Here is a 22,445-nt window from a genome sequence, read left to right on the forward strand (position 1 = left end):
GGGGGGGGGGGGGGGGGGTCCCATATCGATTGGAGAAGAGAACGAGTACTTGTGAGGACGCTGGGCCCTAAAGGGGGGTGGATTGTGAGATCCCACATCGGTTGGGGAGGAGAACGAAACATTCTTTGTAAGAGTGTGGAAACCTCTCCTTAGCAGACGCGTTTTAAAAACCTTGAGGGGAAGCCCAAAGAGGACAATATCTGCTAGCGGTGGGTTGAGCTGTTACACTCATCCTCTTTCTTAATCCCACATGCTTCATATTCTTTTTCTCTCGAGTATGCTCGGAAATGCACAAGTTCATATTCGTTCTATCTTTGATTTTTTCTTTCCTTCTCGACATGATGTAATCGACTTCGGGTTTCCTCTATCTATGGCAGTGATAAGACGAGCACCCCATGAATTTAAGATCGCGTGTTTAGAGGTAAAAAAGTCGAATCGAACAGCTGATCTTCATGATTATTCGTATTGGTAGGACATTTTTCTTATTTTTGTTTTTGATGATAAATAAATGCAGGATATTAAGAAGCTTTTCCCTCCTGATTACAATCCATTTTATGCTGGGTTCGGCAATAGAGATACCGATGAGCTCAGCTATCGAAAAGTCGGGATTCCAAAAGGAAAGATATTTATAATCAATCCCAAGGTATCCAAATAAGCGTTTTTTACAAACTTCTCGTGCCTCGACGTTCATTTATAACCGCGAACTTCAAATCTGTTTACAGGGGGAAGTGGCCATTAGTCATCGCATCGATGTGAAGTCTTACACGTCTTTGCACACACTTGTTAACGATATGTTTCCACCAACCTCGCTGGTCGAGCAGGTAATGCATATAAAATCCTTAAAGATACCCGAATGCTGGTTTCATTACGTTAGCGCTAATGCTGCTGTTATCGTTTTGCGTCCGTGCAGGAAGACTATAATGCATGGAATTTTTGGAAAATACCGTATCCCGACATTGATTCGTAGTTGTTGCACGGAGAAGACCGTTTTCTTGTACGAGATAGAAGTACTTGAAGTTCTTCACATTCTCCCTGTTTTCTTCAACAAGTAGTTTTGACAGAGAGCCACAGGAGCAGTGTTTGAAGCTGTAGCCATTTGGGTGGATCCAGCAAGTTCCTACGGAGTAAAAGTAAAATTGTTAGTTGAATTTGTCTCTTAATCTTGTCTTTTTCTGCTTTTTTTTTTTGTTGGTTATTTTACCTTGAGATGCACGTAATTCATTAATTTACGGAATAATCAACGAACTTTTGTTCTGGCTCGTGATGTTTCGAGATTCTTTGATTGAGTTTTACCGTAGGAAAACGAAGAAAAGGAGATAAACGTGTTCAAGGGACTTGTTGTTAGACACAAATTTGAAAGTTTAGGGACCAAATAGACACAAACTTGAAAGTTTAGGGACCAAATAGACACAAACTTGAAAGTTTAGGGACTAAACTTGTAACAACCTAAGCCCACCGCTAGCCGATATTGTCCTCTTTGGGTTTTCCCTTTCGAGTTTCTCTTCAAGGTTTTAAAACGCGTCTGCTAGGGAGAGGTTTCCACACCCTTATAAAGAATGTTTCGTTCTCCTCCCTAACCGATGTGGGATCTTACAATCCACCTCCTTCGAGGCCCAATGTCCTCGTTGGCACTCGTTCCCTTCTCGGGGGTGGATTGGGGAGTCCCACATGGATTGGAGAAGGGAACGAGTGCCAACGAGAATGTTGGGACAACCCAAGCCCACCACTAACAAATATTGTCCTCTTTGGGCTTTCCCTTCCGAGTTTCCCCTCAAGGTTTTAAAATGCGTCTGCTAAGGAGATGGTTTCACACCCTTGTAAAGAATGCTTCGTTCTCCTCCCTAACCGATGTGGGATCTTACAATTCACCTCCTTCGGGGCCTAGCGTCCTCTTGGCACTTGTTCCCTTCTCCAATCGCTAAGCCCCGAAGGGGGGGTGGATTGGGGATTCCCACATCAATTGGAGAAGGGAACGAGTGCCAACGAGAATGTTGGGACAACCCAAGCCCACCACTAACGGATATTGTTCTCTTTGAGCTTTCCCTTCCGAGCTTCCCCTTAAGGTTTTAAAACGCATTTTCTAGGGAGAGGTTTCCACACCTTTATAAAGACTGTTTCGTTCTCCTCCCCAACCGATGTAGGATCTCACAATCCACCCTCTTCAGGGCCCAATGTCCTCGTTGGCACTTGTTCCCTTCTCCAATCGCTAGGCTCCGAAGGGGGTGGATTGGGGAGTCCCACACCGATTGGAGAAGGGAACGAGTGCCAACGAGAATGCTGGGCCTTGAAGGGGGTGGATTATGAGATCCCACGTCGGTTGGGGAGGAGAATGAATCATTCTTTATAAGGGTGTGGAAACCTCTCCCTAGCAGACGCGTTTTAAAACCTTAAACCTTGAGGGGAAGCCCGGAAGGAAGAAGACAATATCTACTAGCAGTGGGCTTGGACAGTTACAGCTACTTTAATGCCTTGTCAATTTACCTCCCAACATATGGACCAGGTTAAGACCACCCTAAATGCCAGCTCTCACTCTCTCACAATCAGATGTGGGACTCAAAGAAACCTCCTTTAAACATATGGGCTGACTTTTTAGTTGCAGATAAGTCTATGGATGCTTCTAGTAATGAGAGAAAGAATAACACTGAAAGACAGGTGCTTGCCCTCTGTCGTTTTTGGAACCTATAAATTCATACACTTAAGCCGAACGACATAACGTCCAGAGTCTTAGGGACATCCTTATCCTCTCCAAAAACATGTTCTCCCACTTTTTTCAATGGAAACTTTGCTGAGAAAATCCACAACACTGTCAATGTCTTCAACTTTGAGTTTCACTCAAAGTAGATACTCTGTATTCTTCACATCCTTTCCATCCACCCCTGCCCTGAATATCTTCTATTGTCTGACCTTCCACTTTTTGTTATGTTTCGGCCTCTTCGTTTCGTATAATGATGTAACAGCCTAAACCCACCGCTAGTATATATTATCCTCTTTGGGCTTTCCCTTCCGAGCTTCCCCTCAAGGTTTTGAAATGCGTCTGTTAGGGAGAGGTTTCCACACCTTTATAAGGAATGCTTCGTTCCCCTTTCTAACCGATGTGGGTTCTCACAATCCACCTCCCTTGTGGGCACAATGTTCTCGCTGGCACATTGCCCGGTGTCTGGCTCTGATACTATTTGTAACAATTCAAGCTCACCACTAGCAGATATTGTCCTCTTTGGATTTTCCCTTTTGAGATTCCCCTCAAAGTTTTAAAACGCGTCCCTTAGGGAGAGATTTCCACACCTTTATAAGGAATGCTTCATTCCCCTCTCCAACCAATGTGGGATCTCACAATCCACCCTCTTGTGGGCCCAACGTCCTCGCTGGCACACTGCCCGGTGTCTGGCTTTGATACCATTTGTAACAGCTTAAGCCTACCGCTAGCAGATATTGTCCCTTTAAACATTCCCTTTCGGGCTTCCCCTCAAGGTTTTAAAACGCATCCGTTAGGGAGAGGTTTCCATACCTTTATAAGGAATGCTTCGTTCTCCTCTCCCACCAATGTGGGATCTCACAATCCACTCCCCTTGTGGGCTCAACGTCCTCGCTGACACACCACCCGATGTTTGGCTCTGATACCATTTGTAATAGTTCAAGCCCACCGCTAGCAGATATTATCCTCTTTAGGCTTTTCCTTCCGGGCTTCCCCTCAAGGTTTTAAAACACGTCCGTTAGGGAGAGGTTTCCACACCTTTATAAGGAATGCTTCGTTCCCCTCTCCAACCAATGTGGGATCTCACAAATGATTTGTTCTTTCGTCTTTCGGTCATCGGCCAGTACAATAATATAAAGGAGGTGGAAAAAGGCTAAGCTGAAAGTGGAATTGTTCTCCTATTCCTTTCTAACCAAATAAGCCATAATACAAACTGAAAAGGGACCAAATAATTCTCTTATCTCTTTGTAGCCAAACGAGCCATAGTACATAACGAAGTCGGCCTACTAGCAAACATGTATTTCCCCTCGAAAGGGAGGATCCCAAATGGTTTCCTCCTATAGTTTCTCGAGCGTGTCATTCTAACAAGTCTTCCACCCTTATGGTTCGAAAAGTTAGACACAACTTGCAGCTTGGAGGCACGCACTAGAGAGATTCTAACGACTATAATTATCGAGAAGCTCTGTGTTTTTCTAGGTCGGGCTGTGATAGAGGAGGGTAGGGCCATTAGGAAGAGCAATGGACAAATCTTTGAGAATAACATCCCATAAGGATTAGACTATGTTCTAGGAGCTGTGTTTTTTTTAGGTTGGGCTCACATGGTAGGTCATTATTTATTTACTTTTGTTCGGTGTCCAAGCCCCGTGTCCAAATTATATATATAGAAGATATATAATACTCGACATGTTTTTTTTGGCGCGTTGGATTTGTGTCGACAAAGACACGGCCAAAAATAGAGTCTTTATGCTTCCTAGGTTATATTTGTTTAGACAAATCCATTCATCGTGATCTGCCTCTAACATTTTTTTACATCATTTGGTTTACTAATGTGTGATTCCACGTCAGTTGGAGAGTGAAACGAAACATTCCTTATAAGGGTGTGAAAACCTCTCCTTAATAGCCGCATTTTAAAATTGTGAGGCTGACGGCGATATGTAACGGGCCAAAGCGAACAATATCTGCTAGCGGTGGGCTTGGGGCTGTTACAAATGGTATTAGAGCTAGACACCGGGTGGTGTGCCAGCAAGGACGTTGGGCACCCAAGAGTGGTGGATTGTGAGATCCCACATCGGTTGGAAAGGGAAACTAAACATTCCTTATAAGGGTATGAAAACCTCTCCTTAGCAGACATGTTTTAGAACTGTGAGGTTGATGACAATACGTTACGGGCCAAAACAGACACAGACAATATCTGCTAGCGGTGGGCTTGAGCTGTTACAAATGGTATCAGAGCCAAACACTGGACGGTTTGCCAGCGAGGACGCTGGGCCCCAAGGGGGGTGGATTGTGAGATCACACATCGATTGGAAAGGGGAACGAAACATTCCTTATAAGGGTATGGAAACCTCTCCTTATCAGACATGTTTTAAAACTGTGAGGTTGACGGTAATACGTAACGGGCCAAAGCAGACAATATTTGCTAGCGGTGGGCTTGGGCTGTTACAAATGAAATCAGAGCCAGACACCAGGCGGTATGCCAGTGAGAACACTGGGCCCCCAAGGGGGGTAGATTGTGAGATCCCACGTCGGTTGGAAAGGGGAACGAAGCATTCCTTATAAGGGTATGAAAATCTCTCCCTAGCAGACACGTTTTAAAACTATGAGGCTGACGGTGATACATAAGACTAAAGTGAACAATATCTGCTAGCGGTGGGCTAGGGCTGTTACAGTATTCCTCCCCCCTCCCTAGATTTACGACGGTGGGGGCAGCGTGAAACCTCCTTAAGACATATGGGCTAACTTTCAGTTGGAAATTAGTCGTATGGACGTACTGCCAGTTACCCGCCGTTCGGCAAAAGAACAGTACAGAAAAACGGTCCATAGAATTTGAATGAAATGTATGCCAAAGTTCCCACAAATACTCAGAAAAAGATTGTACACTAGAAAACACACTACATTTTATGAATACCATGGTCCATCTGGAAATCCCCATGAAAGTACACATGTCGGTATATCAAGTTGTCTTCGACTTTCTTATTTCTCCAGCATTGTTGTTGAATCTACTGGCGGTGTTACGTTGTTTCGGAATTTACTGCAGAAAACAACGTTGTCCACATCTTGATGATGTTGGAGATCATATGCAGTATGTTCTATTATCATTGAAGTAACAGACAAGAGTGGTTGGTTGAATAAGAGAGTTCATTAGTTAGTGTTCCCTTGGAGTTTTCCCCTTCTCATTTTCTTCTTTCCAGGCTTTTTGCTGATTGCTTCTTACGTGTCAATCATGAACCTAAAATTTTCCGAGGGTTTTCTTTTTCCCTTTTGAAGATATCTTTTCCGGGAAGTGTTTTAACTTTTGTCCTTTTGCATTTTAAGACTGGGCGGGGACCTTTTACGTGAGATCCTACATCGGTTGGAGAGAGGAACGAAACATTTCTTATAAGGATGTAGAAACCTCACCTAGTAGATGCGTTTTAAAACCTTGAAGGGAAAAGCTCAAAGAGGACAATATCTGCTAGCCGTGGGCTTGGGTTGTTACAAATGGTATCAAAGCCAGTCAGCGTCTTTTTAAAACCTTGAGGGGAAACCCAGAAAGGAAAGCTCAAAGAGGACAATATCTGCTAGCAGTGGGGTTGAGTTGTTACAAATGGTATCAGAGCCAGTCATCGGGCAGTGGGTCAACGCCCGCTTTTAAAACTTTGAGGGAAAACCCAGAAGGGAAAACTCAAAGAGGACAATATCTGCTAGCGGTGGACTTGGGTTGTTACAAATGGTATCAGAGCCAGTCATCAGGCGGTGTGACAGCGAGGACACTGGCCCTCCCCTTGTGAAATCCCACCTAAGTTGGAGAGGAGAACGAAACATTCTTTATAAGGATGTAGAAACCTTTCCCTAGTAGACACGTTTTAAAATCTTGAGGGAAAGCCCAAAAGAAAAAACTCAAAGAGGACAATATCCGCTAGCGGTGGGTTTGTGGGTTTATTCTATTAAATAGACTAACCATTCTCTTATTGGCTGTATTCAAAATATCTAAGGTTTATGCATTGAATGGTTCACTATAAATTCAGATCATCTTCATTTGAAAGAGCATCACTTCCTGAAGGTAGAGATGGCCATTGGGCAATTTTCTTGTACTTACACAGAGGATTATATAGAATGGGATATAAGTTCCTCTTCCAACTTCTGTTACTCTCTCAACTCGACACCTCAAACCAAAGAGTTCGAGTTTCAAATGAGCTCGGTTTCTCTTGGAAGAGAAACCGCCATTTCCCACGCCGATGAGCTTTTTTACAACGGAAAACTTCTTCCCCTTCAACTCCCACGTCACGCTCAAAACTCCAATGCTCACCATGAAACCGAACCTCGCTCTAGCTCCTCTGCTAACGCAAGCATTTACACCCTTCACGATTCCTTTAATTTTCCTCCTGCCGAGTCTTGCAGGTTTGGTTTTGAGCTAAAACCCGTCGAGCATTGGACAAATACTGAAATGGGAAGCCACCAAAATCCTAGACAGATTAGGCAGTCCGCTTTGTTTCGGAAACTTAAGGCCTCACGAGCGTATATCAGGTCCCTCTTCAATAAGTCTGCCTGTTCGGACGAGTCCTGCGCGAAATTATCCGAAAATAGGACAAAAAGAAACGAATTAGGCTTTGAAAGAGATCATTTTAGAGCTACATTATTTGACAAAGATAGAAGCCAGAGGAGAGCCTCATTCTCTGCTAAACCTTCCTGTCCAGCCTCGGAATCTTCTTCCGGTTCTTCATCACTGTCTTCTTCTTTAACCTCGAGTGGCACGTTGGATCCACAAATACTGAAGAGATGCAACAGTGCGAGCTCGGAGATGGCACGTTCCATCGAAGGAGCTATAGCTCACTGTAAGCATTCTCAGTTTCTATAATATCACTCAACAAAAACCAAAACCGAAGCACGAGATATGGCAACTCCTTCTCCGCCGAGCAAGAATCACCGAAGTAATGAACATAAGGGGAAAACCGAAATGAACGGTTAAAGCTCGAGACTATCTAGTTTGTTTTCTGGATGTAATGGTGTTGCTTTTATAGCTAGCAGTTGCAAGTAAAAGCTCTTCAGTTATTTCAGTTAAGAGTTACTCTGTTTATTGTCTTCCTCTTTGGCTGATGTTGTCTTGCATGAATACAAATGAATTGAGGAGTGTAGGTTCCCAAGAAAGATACTGCAATAGATTTATTAATATAATATGATGATCTGTATTTGCCTTGTGCGTGCGTTGTCAGCTCGTGCCGTAAGGTATTTGGTTAAGTCCCGCTATTCAGTCAGCTCGTGTCGTAAGGTGTTGGGTTAAGTCCCGCTATTTTGATCTATGCTATAAAAACCTTCTTAGGTTGGTGGCTTGTGCCTTAAAACTGATCGACCCTTTCTCCTGTCTTGATTGGTAGGCACAACCTAACTCAAATACCAGTTACTTAAGTAAGGTAACATTCTATGTTGTTTTCTTGCTGTATGTCCTTTGTAGAATCGATAGTAGTACACTGTGTTAAAAAACCTTAACCGAGGTCGAAGATTTGAATTTTCCTGCTCGTCCTTGAAGCCATGAAACCTCACTTTTTGAAAATTTTGACAACTCGAGGTTAAAGTTAGAATTAATCCAATACTTCTCGCCGACCCTTTCGGGGTTGTTTGGTGCAAGAAATTTGGAGACAGAAATGAGCTCGAGTTTGTGATACCTGTGCAAGGGTATTCAATACTCAATATGCTTTCTTAATTTTCTTTTTATTTTAATTTGTTATTGTATGAATATACTTAATTATTTAATTAGCGAGTTGAAATTAAGATAAGTAATTAATGAATTAGAATAAATCAATAATAATTTATTTAAATTTTATATCTAATTCATTTTTACATATAAAAGCTTACTAAATGAATGAAATTAATTATTAACTAAAATTAATAGTTAATTAGTTAAAAATATTTAGTAAGCTAATTAGGTTGAATTAAATTATATTAGTAAAAAACCGTGTTCAATATGTAACTAATTATTTGTTTATTATTTATAACGAATTAATTACTTTATCCATTATTAATATCTAATTTATTAATTCAAATTCAATAATGAGCTATAAGTAATTAAAATTAACTAATTTTCTAATGTAATAATGTAATAATTATATTTTATTTATTTAGTGAGCACCAAACAATTGAAAATTAAATTAAAAACTAAACAAAAATTTAATTTAAATATGAAAGAAAAATATTAATTAAGGATAAAAATATTTTTATATAGCAAAATTTAATTATTATCCTAAACTTATTATGTAAAAATTACCTATTAATTTTAACAAAAACATTATAGAATAATAATTTCAATAATATAATAAAGTTCGTGGACAAATTAACTATTAAATAATATTTATAAAAAATTAATATTTTTTTTAAAAAAATGACATTAGTGTTAGATGCATATATTATATAATTCATTAAAAGTAGGTAAGAATATTTATTTTTAATGATTTTTTTTATTTATAAATATTAATCGATTAATGTTTATTTGTAGACAAATTTATGATAATATTTGATTTTTTTCCACTTTTTTTTTATAATTTATTTATTAATGAAAAATTAGGGGAAATGTTAGAAAAGAATAGCGTGAAAATTTTGGAGGAAGGGTATTTTCGTCAAAGTGTTGGTTTGGATGAATTAAAGTTAGGGCACTGTTCACAGTTACAATTACCTAACGCTTTAATCCAGATGGGAAATTTTGGTGATCTCTTAGGTACCGAATGGTTGAAATTCGATCTTAAGGTTCATAACACTTCAATTATGCATCCAAATTTCTGAAAATTCTTACTAGGAAACTCCCTACTCGACTTCTCGTTGTCTTGATTTGTAATCACATTCAGAAGCTACTGTGAATCGATTTCAGCGACGCGCCATTGAGCAATGCAGAGCATCAAACAGCTCCATAAGCAATCCAGCATCAATCACCGGCGGGATGAAGAAGTTTCGACGGTTTCAACATCGCCGTATTCGCCAAAAGCTCTCAAGCACCCCAGATCTCTGCCTAGATCCATCAATTACCTGTTCCGAGAGCAGAGGCTTCTGTTTGTTTTTGTCGGCATTTTAATTGGCTCTACGTTTTTCATTCTCCAGCCCACTCTGTCCCGTATTGGCCCCTCTGAAGCTGGTTCTGCAATTCGCAGATCGTTTTCTACAAGTTTGACGAGCAGAGACGAGGTTTCGGGGTCGGGGATATATGGATTTGGTAAAACGGGAGGCAGAATCCCCGTCGGTATTGGCCGCCGGAGGTGGAGGATTGTTGTCACCGGTGGAGCTGGATTTGTGGGAAGTCATCTTGTGGATAAGCTAATTGAACGAGGGGATGATGTGATTGTCATTGATAACTTCTTCACTGGTAGAAAGGAGAATTTGGTGCATCATTTGCGAAATCCACGATTCGAGCTCATTCGACATGATGTGGTTGAGCCAATTCTTTTGGAGGTGGATCAAATCTATCACTTGGCTTGTCCAGCTTCTCCTGTTCATTACAAGTACAATCCTGTCAAGACTATTATATCCTTTTTCTGAAGTTTCATATTCAAGTTCTTGCTCGTTGTGTACTATGTTGCATTTTAGGAAGAAATTTTTCTGTTAGAAATCTAATGTTTTTGTCTGGACATCCTTAACTGCTTATCACAAGACAAATGTAATGGGTACCTTGAATATGCTTGGCTTGGCAAAGAGAATTGGGGCTAGATTTCTACTTACGAGTACGAGTGAGGTTTATGGTGATCCACTTGAGCATCCTCAGAAGGAAACATATTGGGGAAATGTAAATCCCATAGGTAGAGTGCAATTCATATATATAACATGAGCAGTTCGTTCTATATTTGCGTCAGAGTTACAATTTTTTGAAAATAACTTGTAATTCTTAGGCGAGAGAAGCTGCTATGATGAGGGCAAGAGAACTGCAGAGACCTTAGCTATGGATTATCATAGAGGTGCTGAAGTTGAGGTAATTACTCTGATGTTTAGTTGTATTCCATTAGCTGCTGTTATAATGCTTACAATGAACATGAAGAAAAGGGATCGTTGTATTATTATTATTATTTTTTTAATGGGATTAATCTCTTGCAGTTTCCACATTTGTTTGAAAAGTGGTGAGATTTTCTCTTTGCAGGTTCGAATTGCTCGTATTTTTAATACATACGGACCCCGTATGTGTTTAGATGATGGGCGTGTTGTTAGCAACTTTGTTGCACAGGTTAAACATCTCCCTTGAATTTTCCCATCCCCCTATGTAAGATTTGTTCAGGAATTGATCGCGATCAATGCTTAAAATATGTTCTCTAATGCTCTTAGTAATTGTTCAGGCCATCCGCAAACAGCCATTGACTGTTTATGGTGATGGAAAGCAAACACGGAGCTTTCAATATGTCTCTGACTTGGTATGGCATATTGACTTTTGTTTGTAGAAATATAATCAGTTAAACATCTTCTGGTTCTTTTCTGTCTTTCCATTTAATTTCCATGAAGGTTAGATGCTTGAATTGTTATTTCTGTGGTTAGTATATGTGTAAGGGCATCGGTTGGGAACTTGACTTGAAAGATCTAAACTGGGCAGCACTACTTCTAAAATGATCTTGTGGTTTCAAGAACATATATTGAGGACCTTGGAAATGATCTCCAATGACAGGTTAACGGACTGGTCGCGCTAATGGAAGGTGAACATGTAGGGCCTTTCAACTTGGGTAATCCAGGAGAATTTACCATGCTTGAGCTGGCTGAGGTTTGTTTTCCCGATCGACTCGTTAATCTAATTATTTCTGGATTTTCAGATCATTTCATGTTTGTAAAAAGGAATTTAGCATGCTTGAGCTGGCTGATGTGAACCTTACCTTGCTTGCAAGTAGTGTATTGAGTATTTGCATGTGCACTTCTCCATGAGAGAGAGAGAGAGAAGGAGAGAGATTCTGTAGCTATAGTTTCAACATATTTTTGTGTCCTGGTTGTATAGGTTGTCAAAGAAACTATAGATCCAAGTGCGACAATAGAGTTTAGAGCAAATACTGCTGATGATCCTCACAAGAGAAAACCTGACATTAGCAAAGCAAAGTCATTGCTCAACTGGGAGCCCAAGGTCGCCCTGAGAGAAGGACTGCCTCTCATGGTGAGCGACTTCCAGAAGCGCATTTTGATTGAAGATGAAGGGAAAGGTTTCTAATGAAGAAAATTGCTAGGAATTCGACAAGTATGTATAGTGCGAACCGACTGAATCTTTTTGATTGATTCATTCATTGTTCAAATATCCTCTAAAAACTTAGCATCATTTCACTATAGGAACATAAAGGTTTTTTGCTCTTCATTACAAGCTTGAGTGCCACATCCCTATTTATTTGTGTTCTTTTCAATGCATTTTATCCAATAGATCTATGCTGTTGGTGAAAAGGTCGGTCTTCTCGGCCAGATGCTTTGTTTTCTTAACCGAGCACGCTTCGGCAACCTGATGTACGGTTTTTAGAAGCAGGCCTATCTGTTTGTATGGGCATTGAATGTCCTCTCTGGGCATGTCACTCTCACTTGCCCCATTACACTTCATAGATGTATCGCTGCAAATACATCACATTCGTATATTGTATTTGTCAACATGAATGATATGATGATGGTGTGGAACTGTTTCTTGAAGTTTTGCTTCACACAGCCATCTAGTATGAATTTCCCTTTCATTTCTTTGTTTGTTTGGTGAATGATTTCAACTTTATTGCTGGTGATGCGGTGGTTGAATCTTATTGAAATGATTGGGAATTTGTGGAGCTGTAGTGAATGGTAATATATTGTTTTATTAAATGTTGAGAACTTACAAAAACATGCTTTGTAAACTTTTGTTTAGTTGAAGATATACTAACTTTTTGCAATGATGTATTGTTTTCTGGTACTTATTATATTAGTCTTGACAAATATGGCATCAGAGGTTCAAATTTAAGATAATTCCACGTTTTAGATTAGATTTTAGCCTTTAAATTGAACTACTCCTATTGTGGTGCAATCATGTTTTACTTTCACGAATGTTTCTGCTAGGTTAGTTTTTGTGAGATTCCACGTCAGATATAGAGGAGAAATGTGAGAGAGGGGAACGAAACATTCCTTGTAAGGGTGTGGAAACCTCTCCCTAGTAGACGCGTTTTAAAATTGTGAGGTTGATGACGATATGTGACAGGCCAAGGAAGACAATTTTTACTAGTAGTGGATTTGGGCTGTTACAAATGGTATCGGAGCCAAGCATTGGGCGATGGAACATTAGTCTCCAGTGGGTGGATTGTGAGATCTCACATCGGTTGGAGAGGAAATTGTGAGGCTGACGACGATATGTGACAGGCCAAAGAGGACAATTTCTACTAGCGATGGACTTGGGCTGTCAAAGAGGACAATTTCTACTAGCGGTAGACTTGGACTGTTACAATTGGTATCAAAGTCAAACATCAGGTGGTGGAACATTGGTCCCCAGTGGGTGGATTGTGAGATCTCAGATCAGTTGGAGAGGAAATTGTCCCCAGTGGGTGGATTGTGAGATCTTAGATCAGTTGGAGAGGAAATTGTCCCCAGTGGGTGCATTGTGAGATCTCATATCAGTTGGAGAGAAAATTGTCCCCAGTGGGTGGATTGTGAGATCTCATATCGGTTGGAGAGGAAATTGTGAGGCTAACGACGATATGTGACAGGCCAAAGAGGACAATATCTACTAGTGGTGAAATTGGGCTGTTACAAATGGTATCAGAGCCAAACATCGGACGGTGGAACATTGGTCCCCAGTAGGTGGATTGTGAGATCTCACATTAGTTGGAAAGGGGAACAAAACACATTGGTCCTCCGTAGGTGGATTGTGAGATCTCACATCGGTTGAAGAGGGGAACAAAACACATGGGTCTCCAATAAGTAGATTGTGAGATCTCATATCGGTTGGAGAGGGGAACAAAACATTTCTTAGAAGGGTGTAGAAATCAATCCTTAACGGACACATTTTAAAATCGTGAGGGTGTCGGTAATACACGGTAAGCTTGAAGCTTGAGAGAGAATTAACTTTTTGGGACAAATATTTGGACCAATAGCGAAATGATATCTTCTGTGCCTTTCTTTTTTCCTTCAAAAGAGTAATGGGTAATTGAACACGCAGCTTTTGATGATTGGACGCATTGGGATCTGATACCCAAAGCATCCTAAAACCTTTGTTTTCATGTACAAGAATCCAATTCTATCCAAAAAGAGAGAACAGATTCCATTCCCCACAAAAATAAAGTGTAGAAAACGAAACAAATATTTTAAAGGGTGTCAAATTTGAGATAACATCATTCTTGATTCTACCATCTCTCTATAAGAAAGTTAAAGGCTACTTTTGTGGATTTGACTCTCTCCATTGCGCTATGTTAAAATTCAAACCAGCATGAAACACTAAGGTAGAAAATTGAGACATTTATGCAGCTGACTTTCCTTTTTTTATGTACAATTACATCTTGAAAGTCAATCCAAGTGCACAGTAGAATGTATTAATAAGTCGGGTTTTAAGTATGAACTCACATAATCGACCAATCTGATTACAGTTTAATTAGTTAAGACAGGAGGCCATATGTCAGATGCCCTGGAACTAAAAAAAAGTACCCATATAACTAGTAGACCACAATTTGCATAAACAAACTTATTAATCGTTCGGTTTTAACACAAAAGGGGAATGGTAAGAGAACAAAGTGGACCAAGGATAGGTTGGCATTGAATGAAATGGTGAAGAAACACATTATATTGATAGATATGGGTTGCCATTATGTGAAAAAAAAAAGGAATAAAATGAAAAACAAATGAAAGCCAATACTATCAGCATCTGATTCCCATGAGCCACAGAAAGGGAACTCCAGGGCTTCATATTAGAAACAAAGAAGCAAAAAAGTAGCTTTGAGGTTAATACTTTCCATCACAAGGAAAAAAAAAAAAAAAAAGAAATTCCCTCTCTTTCCCACCTTCCCTTTTTAGCTGTTTGGGTGGTTCGAGTTTGATTGATAACCTTCTAATTAGTACAATCAAAGTAATACCCGAAAATGGACTCTTTGAAATCATTGGAACATCGTAAGATGGTAGCAACATTAGCAATTGTATAGTGAGATCCCACCTCGGTTGAAGAACTTAAAAGACATGTTTTAGAAACTTTGAAGAGAAATTCAAAAGGAAAAACTTAAAGATGACAATATCTGCTCGTAGTAGACTTAAGCTGTTACAGTTGCTGTCACGGTCGATGATCGAATTGTTTCTATAACGTTGATCGGAGGTGAATCAGACAATGTTGTTTGAAGAGTAATTGCAAGGAGACAAGTTACTGTTGTCATATAGTCTGATACTTGTTTGGTTGCTTTCACTCCACAGAGCATTCAACACATGGATTGAATTTTCTGTAAATTTCATCAGAAAGTTCCATTGAAGACATGATTTTGTTGGACGTATCAAATAAATTCTGCAGGGTCAGGCTGATAAAATAAAACACTATAGTTCCCACTTATAATTTTACTTGCTCTGACTCCATAATTTCTTTGGCTCAGTATCTGCTCATTACCATATTGAATCTTGGACAAAAGAAATAAAAACTTGAAACAATAATCAATCTCTCTCTAAACATCGGTTTCGGTTGGGATTAGGAAGGAGAACGAAACAATTTTTATAAACATGTGGAAACCTCTTCCTAATAGACGCGTGAGAAAAAATCTAGAAGAGAAAATCCAAAAAAGACAATATCTACTAGCGGTTGGCTTGAGCTATTACAAATGGTATCAGAACTAGACACATGGTGATGTGCCAGAGGAGGCTAAATCTCGAAGAGGGTGGACACGAGGCGATGTGCCAGCAAGTACGCTGAGCCTTGAAGGAGGTAGATTGGAGGGTCCTACATCGATTGGAAAGGGAACGAGTACCAACGAGAACACTAGACCTCAAAAGGAGGTGGATTGTGAGATTCCACATTGATTGGGGAGGAGAACGAAACATTCTTTATAAAAGTGTAGAAACTTCTCTCTAGTAGACGCATTTTTAAAGCATTGAGGGAAAGGCCTAAAGGAAAAGCTCGAAAAGGACAATATCTACCGGTGGTGGACTTGAACCGCTATTATCTCTCCCTCTAAAAAGAATATAGCTGAAAACCAGAAAAGAACAAACTCCTATATGTAAAAGCTCTCACTCATCTCTCTCTTCTCCTATAGGTTCAGATTCTTCCAGCCAAACCATTTCTCTCTCCCTCCCTCTCTCTCTCTCCCTCATACATACACACATAAATCATTGTCAAAAGATGGAAGGCACAGATATATTCTGTGCATCCCAAGCTTCAACAGCCATATGCTCAAGCATGGAAATTGAGGAAGCCTCCTCGTCATCCTCCTCCTTCCCCTCCTCGCCCGCTATTCAGCTCGGCGGTCGTGCTCTCGACCGCCACAATCCCATCATCTGTGATGGAAGAAGAAACAGCACTGCCCCCAACAGTCTCTTAACGCCTCCTCGTGATTTCACTCGACCGCCTTTCAGTCCCCAACCTCACCATCAACTCACAAAGAGCAAGAAAACCTCTTCAAAAGGTAACAGAAGAACCAAGAACAAAATCCCATCAGTGAAACAAGAAAATGAAGAGAAAGAAGATTGTCATACTCTTCCATCTACTGATACTTTGAAAAAGAGCTCCTTCATTCCAACTGATATTGTTACAAGGAGCTTTGCTAAGCTGAACGATCTGATCGCTCCTCCTGCTCCACCACCAGCTGGCTCCTCCAGATACCTACTTGGAAGTGATTCACAATCAGAATTCTTCGACAGGTTACCGGAGACCGACCCTGTTTACGATATCGTCCCAGCTGACGATTACCAAGAACTCAAAACTGACGTAAACCAAGATGGGTCTACTTCAACAACTCAAGAAACATTGTCTCAGCAGCCCAAACCAACTCCTACCAAACAGGTTTGCCACATTGCTAACCTTTATAAAGAAGTAATATGACAGGAAAAAGAAAAGCATGAAACAATGTAACTGGTTTTAACATTCTAGAAGTTAATGGCTGTCTTTTTCTTAAACAGAGATGTTTGGTTTTGGTTTTGGTCGCAGGTTGTGGTCTTGATGGTGTCACTGCACTGTAAAGGCTGTGAAGGGAAAGTCAGGAAACATCTTTCAAAAATGGAAGGTATGCTAAAGCTTCCCTATAGAATACACTTAATCTATCGATTCTTTTCAAATTTGTATTCTTTAAGAATACGATTCTTTTCAAATTTGTATTCTTTAAGAATACGCTCTTCTCTAAGATTTGATGTTTTTACGCTTGACCCGATCGACTAAGTATGAGACCGATTTCACTTCTAATTCTGCAAGCAGGAGTTACATCCTTCAACATAGACTCTGCAGCCAAGAAAGTGACAATAGAAGGAGATGTAACACCAGTGGGAGTTTTGGCAAGTGTATCAAAGCTGAAGCACGCTAAGTTTTGGACTTCTCAACAGCCAACACCACCACCGCCCCCACCGACTACGCCACCACAGCCACCACCATCCACCGCGTTAACGGTGGCTTCAACATCAGCCACCACAGAAATGCCAGAAAACCAGCTTGGTTAATCCTATCTATTGTTTGAAAAAGTTGAGTTTACTGTACATCTACCAAAAAAGGTTGGGATTCTAGAGCATGCTGTTGAGAAGTTTCAAGTTCTAATTCTCTCTTTCCCTTGTTACTTTTGAAGTTTTGAGCTTTCAATAAGGAAAAGAGTGGCATCTCATAATCAAAACTATTGGGAAAGAGACCACTAAGTTATTCTTAAAGAAAGGGAATTCGATTCCCCATGGCCTTGGTGTAAATCCAATACAGGCATGCCTTTTCTATTCCCAAAGCCTTAATTATCTGATGAGGTTGGTCTTCTCCAAAAAAAATGTATATATTCCCCAGAATATGGTTATGGGAAGCTGTTGTTTAAACCTTTCATTGAATGGCTCTTGGTAAGGGTCATAGACTAACGGTAATGTTTAGCCATTATAGCTAAAATCACATTGTCATATGATCCTTATGTAAGATGCCATATAAGATCAAAAGGTGAAAATTTTAACTCTAAACTTATCTAAACCATAAAAAAAATGTTGAACTTAGCTAGGATTTAACATAGACATGGTTTTATGCATCCTTCTAAGTCTAAAAGATGCAGCATTTAATCATGAAACGGGTATTCACATTCCGTTTAAAGGCTTTGATATCTTATTTCAACAGAGAAATTATATGAAAGCTACATGATCTATGAACACATGTCAACTACCTCGTCTATGAGTTCGTCTACCAATAATCTCTCAATTTCCTTGCCTACTACATCAACATCATGCCCCAACACTAACCATTGAGTTGTCCTTCCCACCACTTTCTCTACAATGTCTTCATCTACTTTCTTCTCTTGCTTAGCTAAAAACTTACACAAAGTATTGTAGAGCCCTTCGTTATTCTCAACTTGAATTGTTGGGGGCCTTACCCATGGATAAGGGTCGGTGAATTTTTGGTAAATATCCAAAATTCCTAAATTTATACGGTCAAAAAGTAGCTTTCTTTCTGACCTTGGTTGAGAAGACCAAATCATGTACTTCTTCTCAAGCTCCTCAAATGTAGAAGGATCTACGGGGCATTCAAGAGAATACCACGTTGCGATAAGCATGTCGGGATTGGTATCTTTGAAAGCTGAGTTCTGTAAGACATCGGCTAGATATGAAAGCTCCCAGCTATCTTCAGTTTTACATGCATATTTCTCCTCTGGAAACCCAATGGATTCTTCCTCTCCATCTTCGTCACTCGAGATGTGCTGGGTTTCTTCAGATTCAGTAAAAGCTTCTGTCTCTAACTTGAGTAACTTGAGTTGCATTCGAAGCCCTGTATTCATGAGAGAGAATGAATTAAAACTTTTCCAGCTTAAGAAAACCAAAGATAGCCAAACCATAGATTCTAAAATCTCCAAAGGCCTGGCTAGTACTCATTTTCAGAACACTTGAGGGAGATCTTAGGCATTTCAGAACGTAGGATTCAGATGTGCATTCAAGGCTTGATATATGAATATATTATTCAGATATGTTGAGTCTACGACTGAAAGCAGAATGAAATCCAGGAATATATAAAATATGGCGGCTTTGTACTCCTCACTTATCATATCATATCATATCATATCCATCTCTGTCTTGTCTCTGTTGAATGAAGACTTGATCACTCCATTCAATAGTTTTATTCTTTCCTTTCCATCCTTTTAAAGTCCAGCTAAATTTGGAGAACTAAAACGAAAAGCAAACTATTGCACTACCTATAAAGATAATGATTTGGTCCAACATCTTGTACAGTTACAGATGACAACCACACAATTGACCTTCAGTAAGTTTAACAGCAATACCATGGACAAATTTGAAGCACAGTTCAATATGTTCATGTTTTGAATAAAATCATTCTTGAATAACAGGCAGCAAGTTTCAATTACTTCAAAATTAGGTTGATTTCATCTGCCAAATCAATTCAAGAAATGCCAAAAGGAGAATATAATCTTATGTAATTACCATGGAGGTCAGCATTGAGACTCTCAAAGCAATCAGAACCAGGAGGTAGATCATCCGTAAAAGGAGGTTCCAGAACTGAAACTGGACTTGGCTGATCAGCCTCCTTTGAGCTTACGGGAGATTCTAATCCAGGAACAGATTTCAGATGGCACGAAGTGTCCTCAGAAGCCTCAGGCGACAATTCCTGGATATGAAAAAATGTTTTAGCTGGGAAAAAATTGTTGAGTGCAAGATTTCATGGTCAAAATATCTTGAAATGTACAGTGAGAATATTTGAAGGCAAACCTTAGATATAAAAGAATCTTGGTCACCAAAGCAAGAATTATCTTCTACCACTGAATGAACAGACAATTCAGGTTGAAGTTCATCATTAGACAATACAATCACTTCATCGGAATTCACTCTCAAATCCATCCAATTTTCAAGAACTTGAGTCGGGCCTGTCACAGGAAGAAATGTTGATTCTTCAACAACCTGAAGATTTCTTTCGGCTGGATCATTGTCATTACAATCACTGTCTTGATTCTGACTAGTGCAAATCTCCAGTACAGGGCTATTACATTCCCCAAATGAACAGGTAGAACTGTGAGATTTCTTTCTCCTAGATCTGGAGCTTCTGCGGGATATACGTTCCCTTTGGCACGAACTCTCCCTAATTGCCTCCTTTCTTTGCCACTTGAGGGCCTCATTTGGTATCACAAGTTGATCCATGCTCAGAGAATCGGAATTTGTTTTAAAAATCTCAAAGGCAGATGATGAAGCAGGAAGAGATCTAGACCTATACAATTTTTCTACGCAGATGTCCTTCCAGCCATCCCTACTGCTTATGCCCAAAGGTTCAGTGCGTTGATCATTCAAAAGTTTACCACTGGATCCTCCACCATGCCTTGGTTCCATATACGCAGGAATTGTTTCTTTCTCAGGCATGGCAAGCATCTCAGCCAGTGTGCGACTCCTACAAACGATACCCATGTTATGGTAGTCACAAGTCGTTTTCCACCTTTCTGACAATCTCTTCTTAGCCTCTGCACTCAGCGATGACTTTTTATAACGAAATGATGAAGACCGGCATTGACCATTTAAGTCAAACTTGTAACTGGAATTGCATTTTTCAGCATCTAAATCATTCCCAATGAAAGGACTTCCATACCTATCCTGTCTTGTTATTCCAAGAGATGAACTCATGGAACTAGAATCAAAATTCTCTCTCACTTGCCTAGTTTTCTTCTTGGAAATTTCTTTAGAATATCTAACTTCGTGACTTTGCCCTACATCATGATCATGAGTTCTCAAGGTTTCCACCCCCCTGTTCTCTGTCCTTTCAGAGTCTGATGGCTTCCTACAACCAGACTGAAAAACATGTGAGGACGGTATAACAATGCTGGCAGAATTCTGTGCCTCTCCAAGTTTTGGCTTCAAGACAACAATTCTTTTTGGGAAGACAGCCAATCTTTCATCATCTTCTAATTTAATTCTTGTACTCCGCACAGAATTTTTGGCAACACAATTACCATCAAAGGAGCTCATATGACCACTAAAATGTTTGCAAGGTTTTGTGCGCTTCTTTCGTGGAATTCTCCTCACTGACTGCCTACCATAGTTATAGCAGCCATCATTCTCATCATCTGATGATTTCATAGCTACCGCATGAGAACAATTAGAGTGGGGAAGAACATCATTAATGTCAAGCAGATGCTTCATGAACAGAGAGTCTGGCTGCTGGAGATATTTCAGTAGAAGTTTCTTGTTTGAATCCAGCACTTCAAATGCATCATGAAATTCCTTGGAACCCTGTAGCTTCTCATCAGTTGCAAGACGTTTAGCATCCATGAACTTCTTATGAATAAATTCCATATCTGCTCGGGCAGGCTTCAGATTAGCAGTTCTCGGTACTGAGAAACTGCTGCTTCCCTTCATTGAAGTTTCCTGTATCTCAAACACATCCTTAATTTTTTGCTGATGCCTTGAACTTCGTGCATACAGCAGCTTATTATCGTCAGTTGCAACACGCCTTTGAGATTTTTCAGGTGATATCGTCCTCTGCAAATAGTTCCCTTCTGTCTTCTTCTGTTGTTTACAATAAGACTGCTGATGCGGCACTGGCATCCCATCCAGACCCATCAATTTGGCAACGGGACTAGGTGACCTCCTTCTGGATTCAGTTTCTCTAGACATTTCTTCTGCTAAAATATTATCAAGTTTCCAAACCTTGCCTAAAGGACTCCTAATTCAACTTAAGTGTGAACTACGATTTCTGAATTCATTTTACCGAACCATCAGTACTGTTTCTATTTTTATACTACAGAGTAACCAAAAAAGAGGGAGAATCAACAGAAGAGATGATGACATTTACATAAGATAAGAAAAGATCTCCTAACTCAATTTGATGAAGGAAGTGGTATAAACCATATCACATAGCTCATCCAACATGTAATGCAGGCATGCAATCTGCTGCTGGTGAGACTTGAAGACCTGGCTCTTTCCTGGAAAATTTAGTGAGGATCTTCAGTGTGAATGCAGCAAGAGCAAAAAGGGGTGAAGGATCAAAGAAATTTGAAAAAGAAGACAAAATAAAAAACCCAAAGTATGAAAAATAGAATTAGAGATGATTTATCAGGGAATCTAGAATTGCTACTCACAGAATCCAATGTTTCAAAACATAGCAAAAAATATTCTTTTTAAATTTACAGGAAATATTTCAAAAAGAAGAACAAAGCATGAAGCGTTCACAAAAAGTAAAAATGAAATTCAATTTAAAGGTGAACTTGGCAAAGTACTTGGGGTGGCGATCACTTCTCCGAGCTACTTGTTTTCACGCGCCTCAATTATGCCAGAAAAATCATTACAGAAAGAAATGATTTTATAAAGAAATCCCTGAAAAAAAGTCAAAAAGCAACTTCTTGAAAACTTGCTTTAGCAAAGGTACATTCAAACCCAGGCAATAACATAACCTTTGAAGCTTCATATTGCAGACAAACTGCAACGGACATCAGTAAAAAATTAAATATGTAGAAACAAAATTCTTTCTAGTTACTCATTTTCTCCTCTTGCTAAAAGAAAAACGAGCCAGCCAAAAATCAAATCCTTGGCTTTTCAAATCAAATTATCAAATCAACCAAAAAGCAGGCTAATGGGATCGCAACTTTCTCAGTTTCATTAGCATTATGCAGTAAAACAAAGGAAAAACCACACGTTCCAGCCGAGAAAATTGTAGCACAACGCAAGAAGAATCATTATATCAAAAAAAAAAAAAAAAAAAATA

At 39.7% G+C, this 22,445-nt stretch overlaps 5 protein-coding genes across 9 annotated transcripts in view; 4 read left to right on the forward strand and 1 right to left on the reverse strand.

Moving 5' to 3' along the window:
• Positions 1–1,260, forward strand: part of LOC111444402 (phosphatidate phosphatase PAH1-like) — a 7,086-nt gene extending 5,826 nt beyond the window's left edge. For both annotated transcript variants that reach the window (XM_023082499.1, XM_023082506.1), the window contains exons 8-11: positions 378–421; positions 515–643; positions 723–821; positions 911–1,260. In XM_023082499.1, the coding sequence (XP_022938267.1) occupies positions 378–421; positions 515–643; positions 723–821; positions 911–967 (329 nt within the window). In that variant the 3' untranslated portion in view covers positions 968–1,260. The remainder of the gene's footprint in view (positions 1–377; positions 422–514; positions 644–722; positions 822–910) is intronic.
• Positions 1,261–6,569: 5,309 nt separating this feature from the next.
• Positions 6,570–8,010, forward strand: LOC111449624 (probable membrane-associated kinase regulator 4). The gene has a single exon (XM_023089604.1). It carries the CDS (start codon positions 6,741–6,743, stop codon positions 7,527–7,529), a length of 789 nt encoding a protein of 262 aa, XP_022945372.1. The 5' UTR covers positions 6,570–6,740; the 3' UTR covers positions 7,530–8,010.
• Positions 8,011–9,331: 1,321 nt separating this feature from the next.
• LOC111450046 (UDP-glucuronic acid decarboxylase 1) lies at positions 9,332–12,417 on the forward strand. The gene is made up of 8 exons (XM_023090194.1): positions 9,332–10,177; positions 10,302–10,449; positions 10,540–10,619; positions 10,785–10,868; positions 10,978–11,052; positions 11,301–11,393; positions 11,622–11,855; positions 12,033–12,417. Exons 1-7 carry the CDS (start codon positions 9,548–9,550, stop codon positions 11,826–11,828), a joined length of 1,317 nt encoding a protein of 438 aa, XP_022945962.1. The 5' UTR covers positions 9,332–9,547; the 3' UTR covers positions 11,829–11,855; positions 12,033–12,417.
• A 3,430-nt stretch (positions 12,418–15,847) lies between these two features.
• Positions 15,848–17,588, forward strand: LOC111445652 (protein SODIUM POTASSIUM ROOT DEFECTIVE 2-like). 3 transcript variants are annotated; one of them, XM_023084177.1, is made up of 4 exons: positions 15,848–16,583; positions 16,728–16,803; positions 16,992–17,251; positions 17,312–17,588. In XM_023084177.1, exons 1-3 carry the CDS (start codon positions 15,924–15,926, stop codon positions 17,228–17,230), a joined length of 975 nt encoding a protein of 324 aa, XP_022939945.1. In that variant the 5' UTR covers positions 15,848–15,923; the 3' UTR covers positions 17,231–17,251; positions 17,312–17,588. The 3 variants fall into 3 exon arrangements, with proteins under 3 accessions (XP_022939945.1, XP_022939936.1, XP_022939954.1); XM_023084168.1 differs by having other exon boundaries at positions 16,992–17,571; XM_023084186.1 differs by lacking the exons at positions 16,992–17,251; positions 17,312–17,588 and adding an exon at positions 16,875–16,985 and having other exon boundaries at positions 16,728–16,841.
• Positions 17,589–17,810: 222 nt separating this feature from the next.
• Positions 17,811–22,445, reverse strand: part of LOC111445636 — a 5,813-nt gene continuing 1,178 nt past the window's right edge. Inside the window, exons 2-5 of one of the 2 annotated variants that reach the window (XM_023084158.1) lie at positions 21,961–22,057; positions 19,469–21,666; positions 19,184–19,367; positions 17,811–18,515 (exon numbers count right to left, since the gene is read on the reverse strand). In XM_023084158.1, coding sequence (XP_022939926.1) covers positions 17,896–18,515; positions 19,184–19,367; positions 19,469–21,358 — 2,694 coding nt within the window. In that variant the 5' untranslated portion in view covers positions 21,359–21,666; positions 21,961–22,057 and the 3' untranslated portion in view covers positions 17,811–17,895. The remainder of the gene's footprint in view (positions 18,516–19,183; positions 19,368–19,468; positions 21,667–21,960; positions 22,058–22,445) is intronic. The other variant, XM_023084149.1, reaches the window with a different exon arrangement.

The sequence above is a fragment of the Cucurbita moschata genome, unplaced genomic scaffold (assembly GCF_002738365.1).
Source record: "Cucurbita moschata cultivar Rifu unplaced genomic scaffold, Cmos_1.0 Cmo_Scf00001, whole genome shotgun sequence".
Taxonomy (NCBI): domain Eukaryota; kingdom Viridiplantae; phylum Streptophyta; class Magnoliopsida; order Cucurbitales; family Cucurbitaceae; genus Cucurbita; species Cucurbita moschata.